This window comes from Babylonia areolata, chromosome 18, assembly GCF_041734735.1.
Source record: "Babylonia areolata isolate BAREFJ2019XMU chromosome 18, ASM4173473v1, whole genome shotgun sequence".
NCBI classification, from domain to species: domain Eukaryota; kingdom Metazoa; phylum Mollusca; class Gastropoda; order Neogastropoda; family Buccinidae; genus Babylonia; species Babylonia areolata.
The window spans coordinates 30,358,168-30,365,023 of record NC_134893.1 but is presented as its reverse complement, the minus strand read 5'-3'; the positions used below and the strand labels follow the sequence as shown (position 1 = coordinate 30,365,023).

The following is a 6,856-nucleotide window of genomic DNA, read 5'->3' as shown; positions in this document are numbered from 1 at the left end:
ATCAGTGTACACACACACACACACACACACACACACACGGCACCGGCACACACACGCACACGCACGCACGCATTGGCATGCACGCATTGGCACGCACACTGACACACACACACACACACACGCACGCGTACACACGTAAGAATTTAAAAGGTGATTCGATTTGAACGTGAGCACACGAACTAGTTCCTCAGTCATTCCATGTAGCCCCCTCCTCCACACCACAACGGCAAGGAGGCACTGACTGACGCGAGACCACACATGGGAGGTAACCCTTAGTGACTGGTAGTCAAGTGTTACCCGAACCGAGTGCTGTCAGAATGTGTGCTGCATGATGAATGTGTATGCGCACGTTGGGTCGTATGTGTTTATTTCTTGATGTAGGGTAGATAATTTCAGTATGTGAGTGTTACAAAGTAGTGCCGCGCAGATTTATATCTATCTAAACAACAACACCAACAGCAACAACGCAAACAAACAACAACAACAAAACCAAAAAAACCTGAACAAACAGACACACAAAACCCCAAAACAAATAATAACAACAACAACTGCATGATATGCCGATGTGCCAATGAAAAACAAAGCGTGAACATGACGTTACGCCACAACGCATGCAATGTCTTATATTAATGATTCAGCATCCTCTCCCATCCAGACGCCAGTAATAGATGTACAGGCACCCCGGCCAGGACCGAAGATTGTCTAAAGATTAGCAGAGCAAGGCAAGTAAACCAAAGGAAATCTTGACTAGAACAAAACAAAACAAGGAAGAAAAAACAAAACAACCCCCCTCCCAAAAAACAAAAACAAAACAAAACAAACAACAACAACAAAAAACAAAAACAAAACAAAACAACAAAAACGCCATGACACAAAACTGCCGAAACTTTTCCATTGAAAAAACAACAACATATACTTGACTCGCAGGGAGGGACGGGGGAAGGGGGGTGTGGGGGGTGGGGGGAGAGTTTGTGACTGTCTGTCTCTCTCCCCCCCCCCCCCCCTCCCCACTGCTACACGCCCCCTCCCCTTGATTAAAGGGCCGACATTTTGAGAAGGTTGATAAATCGACGAATATAATTATACTGATTGCTGTTTAGCGCGTGAGGGTAAAGTTGCCTGCTTAATTGTTTCAACAACAGACAATTTTGCACGATTGGTAGTAAATTTGCATAAAATCAGCACTAGGTACGTCTACATATTCATCAAGATAAAGAATGATCGAAATTCTATTGAGTGCACCAAAATGCGCAAAGAGCAAACTCTGTCCACCCACCCCTTTCTTTTTTAAAAATATTTTTTGGAAACTAGATAATGTGTTTTATTACAAAATATTAAGCCATTAAATAAATAGATACCAATTAATAAACTGATAGCAACAAGTGAATTATTAATCATCAAATTTTGACGGTTTCCTCTGACAGGAAAAGATAAAGCCAGGTTTAGTAGATTGCGGCCCTTGCATGTTGGCGGCGCCACTGTTCGCGGTATGCAAAGCGAGTGAAGGTGACCGCAAAAGCAGGAGCGTCTTATTGTCAGATCATAATATCTTGCTCGTTCCTTTTGCTGTCCAAAGACCAAGATCACACTGTCGCAACCGAACACCATGATGGGCTCCTGTCATTTGCTTGTTGCTGCAGTTTTGTTGCTTGTCGTGGCTGTGCGAGAAGGTAAGTTGAGCGGCAGTTCACGCAACAGCACGCACTCGGTTTAGTCTTGGTTGACTGCCCATCAGCAAAATTTCAGTTTCATTACTATTTGCACAGCATAGTCGGGGCAGGTGATAGTAATACTTGCATAACGCTAGAATATGCCAATGGTAGATTCTGAGCGTCAGTAGCTGTGGATAACGGTTGGGTGACCTTCGCTGATAGGTAGTACTTGCCGACTTGTTTCAGTCGAGTGTTTCGACCTCACTTGAGAAATTACACCCAGGTGTAGGGTATGAGAGAGTGAGAAGCTGTCGAGATTAGTCACGAAGTACCATATTACCTTATTACAGTTGACATGTTTTATTCAACACCAGTTGAATAGAGAATGAATATGCATAGTTTGGGTTTGTTTTATTCCTTTGGATTCAGTCAAACTAACTTTGATTTTTTTTATTTGGTAATCAACAAAAAGTTTAAGAAAATGCATTGAAATACAACAGAAATGATACTTGAGAAATTGTTGAGTGTAAATTCAGCACACACACACACACACACACACACACACACACACACACACACACACACGTGACACATGCACACACACATCACACACACACAAACACAATGTATACACACAGGAGCATGCATGCTTGCACACACATAAACATACACGCATGCACACACACACACATGTACACACACGAGCATGCATGCTTGCACACACATTCACGCACACACATATATGCGCGCGCGCACACACACACACACACACACACAGAATATCCCCATGTCCTGTCTGGTCAAGATCTTGGCATTTGGAAGTATGGATTGTGCTTGTCCTTTTAAAACTATAATAAAAGCATGTTAAAGAAAATGATAATTTCCCCAAGATCTTGGCATTTGGAAGTATGGATTGTGCTTGTCCTTTTAAAACTATAATAAAAGCATGTTGAAGAAAATGATAATTTATCAGAACACACACATACACACACACCACACACACACACACACACACACACACACACACAATCACTCACTCACTCACTCACACACGCACACACACTATCCTATACTTATTTATCCCTATGTCAGAATGTGCTGACTGGCGAGATCGTGGCATTTGGAAGTATGGATTGTGCTTGTGTTTTCAAAAGCATGTTAAAAAATGATTATTTATCAGATAGTGACTTGAAATGGTCTTCCTAAAAATAGTTAAAAAAAAAAAAAAAAAATTTATAATGGAGAAAACCTGCCCATTCAATAGTTGGCTTTGGGGAAAGATGGGAAGACTTCAATTTTTTTTTTTTTTTTTTTTTTAATTATTTTTTTAATACTAGTGCTTGGTGACACTCACACAGACTGACAGAAGCTGCTGGACACTTTATCCTGATCCATGTCGCTGCTGGACACTTTGTCCTGATCCATGTCAAAATTGATAATGATTCATTGGTAGATCTGTGACTGAGCCTATCATCAGTATTCTGTTGGAACATGAACAAGAAAAGTAAAAAATCTTGAAAAAAAAAAAAAAAAAAAAAATCAGTTTCTGTGCTGAACACTATCACTATGGTGAAAGCTTATTCATATACTGTTAAAAATTGAACATAAACTGATAAGAAAATCATTCATAATGAACATATTGTGGAATCACCATGGCAGGAATTTTATTTCCAAAACTAGTAATGCTGACTCAGAGACTCAGCATAAGAAGGTTACTGGCAAACTCTGACATGGTTTGCAAAGCCTAACAATGCCCTTTTGGACAGGAGCTTACATAACCACCCTGTCCCCCTGCTCTCCTTTCCTGGATCCCCTCTGCACCACTTCCCATCCCCCTTCTTTGTTATCAGGACATAAATGTATGTTATCAGGACATAAATGTATCAGAGATGAGGAATAGCTTTCTGTAAACATAGGAACTTAGAAATATTCAGTAATTTTGAACGTGAGATATTGAAGAATGGAAATATTATTATGATTATGTAATTTCTAGAATTTTACAATATGTTTTTTAGCATTTCACTTCAGTTTATAAAGTGGTCAGAGCTTGAAAAAAAAAACAACCCAAAAAACCCAACCATGTGTTTACTTTCACTGTTACAGGTTTATCGCTGAAATGTGTGGAGTGCAACTCATTTGTGAAAACAGATTGTGACAGCAACCCCTTGTCTCATACAGTTGAGTGCCCCAAGAACACCACATCATGCAGAAAAATGGAGCAAGAAAGTATGTATTACCTAGGGCCACAGAGTATTGATTATGTTCATTTACATTATTTTATTCCACATTTAATTTGCATTCTTTTTATTTAAAAGAATGTAATTTTTTTAATGTGCTGAATGTGTTTGCTTTCAAAGACTGTTTTGATTTTTTATGTGATTTATGTGTATTTTCAAAGAATGCTTTTTTTTGTAATTTTGTTGTTCCTATTTCTGAAAAATATCTTGCTAAAGAGAACATGTTACTGGTTTCTTTTTGTGTTGCTACTCCTTGGTTCCTGTTGTTGCATCTGTGGAAGGTATTGATTTACTTTTAGTCACAACCGATTGCTCAGTATGAGGAATGATATTTGGGCTCCTCTCTCTAGGGAAAGCACATCACCAAGGTGTAGCGCCACCCATTTTTGACTTGCTTGTGTAAACAGTAAGTGTGTTATAATCCAATGTTCGGTTGTTTGTATGTGTGTCTGTGGTAGACTTTTGAACATTGTCATTTTCTCTGGAAATGCTTTGTCAATTGACACCAGATTGGGCACAAAATAGGAAAAATTATCTTTTTTCCACTAACACTGTTTTCAATAACAATGCGCCTTTGGGATGGGAAAAAAAAAGAAGCCAAATTATAATATACTGTTATAATTTTTATTTCTATTCACAGAACTTGACACATTGATTTGATGTACTGAAAGAATGATCAACAGCAGTCTCTTTTATCATTTTTTGTTCAAATAACAACTTAAGTCTTGAAGTTACATTGATGAATAGATATCTTTGGGGCAGCTAATTGAAGGGGAGATTATTCATGTTCTGAAACATGGGCATTTATTTGTTTTTATGGTGATCTTTATCTAAAACAATTCATTTTTGAAAAAAAAATTACTCGGTACATAGAAACTGAGAAAGTCTTTTGTGTTTTACACTCATTGTGAAGACCTTTCACAATGTATATTCGCCCAAGTATTATTTTTTCAGGAAATAGCAGATCATACATAATGACATTGTTCGGAATAAGGTCCCGGAAAAAACCCTGTCATACTGTGTTAGTGTGTACATCAGAGATTAGTGACATTTTAGATACAAGCTGCTGCTGCTTCTCCCCCCCACCCCCCACCCCCATTTTTCCTTTGTTCAATTAAGTACACATCACAAGTTAGTCTTGAAGGCCTTGCCTCCCTTGTCTGGTCATTTTTCTATCTTCAGGTGTATTTCTTTCGTTGTTGGAGTGGATTTTTCTAGAGAATTTTGCCTGGACAACCCGTTTTTGGATGTGACTTCTTTTACAAGCACAAAGTCAGTAAGCGCATGCTGCACATTGGATTTTGGTTTATCGCCTCAACCAAAAGGCTAACTCCCAGACGATCACTCAGAAAAGTGGAGAGAGTTGGGGTGGAGGGGGTGGGGGTGGGGTTAAAAAACATAGAGGGAAACCCTGGTCCATGCGGATTTTGGAACACATGGGACTCTTGCTTCCTAGACACTAAGACAGGTGCTTTACCACTAGGCCACTGCTTCATGTAAGTGCTTGCTGATGATTGTTACTTCTGTGTGTGTTCCCACAGTCTACTATGATGACGACTACCATGTACGAACGATTCGGCAGTGTGCCATAGAGTCTGGCCCAATGAAGTGCATTGAGCGCACAGGGACCTACCGCATCAAGATCTTCTACTGCCACTGCGATCGCGACAACTGCAACAGCGCTGGCCACCTATCCATCTCTGTGCTGCTGGCTTCTGTCTGCGGGCTGCTGGCCTACCTGCTCCACTTGTGATCCTTCTGATAAACCTGCTTTTCTTCTTCTCTCTTAATCATCTTTCTCTGTCTCTCTCTGTCTCTGTCTTTCTTCCAAACTCTCCTTTTTATAACTTTTCAGTTGTTCCAAGAGCCCTGATTTTCAGATTGTTTGGTTTATGATGGTGATTTTTTTAATTTTTTTTATGTTTCCTCCAGATTTTTTATCTTTTTTGATAAAATCCATTTTTATTACACATAATGTACTGTAACCCACTAGTGCAGACTCCAGCAAGGGTCTGATACCCTGTCCTGTGCAAGCTATTACCCCACTGAAGGGGAGAAAATGAAAAGATGCGGTTAGTTACTCCTCCCAAAATCCAGTTTAGGTGCAGAGGTTGGTTGGTCGAACAGCTGACTGTGAAAGCTAGTGGTGGACAAAATTGATGAAACATTTGCATGTCTTGATCTGGAACTAAATCCAACTCCACGCCAAAGGCATTCCTGTTTTTTGGGAACCTTCACATCCTTTTCATTTTATTTGTTGACATGGTTATCAATTTTTGTTTTTTATTGAATAATTCTTTTTTTTATCTTGGTCCAGACTCCAGTTCAGGTATGGATGAAATCATGGTTATCTGATTTTCTTGGTACAGTGGTAGCATTTCTTCTTGGCAAGGGTTGTTTATTATGATAATCTTTCTCATCAATCTAAAAATCTCATCTGTTCCTTTCTTCTGTCTGTTGCAGACTCTTGATGTTTATCATCCAGACCTTTGCTTTTCTTGCACCAGTTCCCCTCCTTTTCTAGAACCAGTAACTCATTTGTCTTCAGTTGGTTGTCTAAAAGGATGTAGAAAATGGGTTTTTTAATATCATTTTTTAAATCTCAAGTTGTTAGCAAAGATATGTACACGATAAGAATGATACTGGACCATGTTTGTCACCTTCATTATCATAAAGTTGGTAAATTGTATGGACGTCTGTCATGTCTGTTGTCATCAAAGCAGTCGCCTTGTTCTGCAGTCATTTATTATTATTAACATTTAAAAAAAAAATTTTTTTGCAGTTTGGGAGGAAGGAAGGTTTTCTGTAGATGCACAAGTGTGTGTGTCTTCAAAGTATCTGAAACCTAGGACAAAATCTCTTTACATTATGTGATCATATTTGTAATTCACTCTTTATTGGGGTTCATTTACAGCATAACAACTGTGTGTATGTCTCTGGGTCTGTCGTTTTTCATCTGCTCTTCCT

The 6,856-nt window shown here is 39.1% G+C and overlaps 1 protein-coding gene across 1 annotated transcript; it reads left to right on the top strand.

Moving 5' to 3' along the window:
* The first annotated feature begins 1,476 nt into the window (after window positions 1-1,476).
* On the top strand, window positions 1,477-5,794 carry LOC143292645 (UPAR/Ly6 domain-containing protein crok-like). Its single transcript, XM_076603137.1, has 3 exons — window positions 1,477-1,670; window positions 3,756-3,878; window positions 5,431-5,794. The coding sequence occupies exons 1-3, from the start codon at window positions 1,607-1,609 to the stop codon at window positions 5,640-5,642; spliced, it is 399 nt and encodes a 132-aa protein (XP_076459252.1). The 5' UTR covers window positions 1,477-1,606; the 3' UTR covers window positions 5,643-5,794.
* The last annotated feature ends 1,062 nt before the right edge of the window (window positions 5,795-6,856 follow it).

Coding starts and splice junctions, on each gene's coding strand:
- LOC143292645 (XM_076603137.1), top strand. CDS start 1,607: ATGATGGGCTCCTGTCATTTGCTTGTTGCTGCAGTTTTGTTGCTTGTC. Junction 1,671..3,755: donor TGTCGTGGCTGTGCGAGAAG/GTAAGTTGAGCG, acceptor TCACTGTTACAG/GTTTATCGCTGAAATGTGTG. Junction 3,879..5,430: donor CAGAAAAATGGAGCAAGAAA/GTATGTATTACC, acceptor GTGTTCCCACAG/TCTACTATGATGACGACTAC.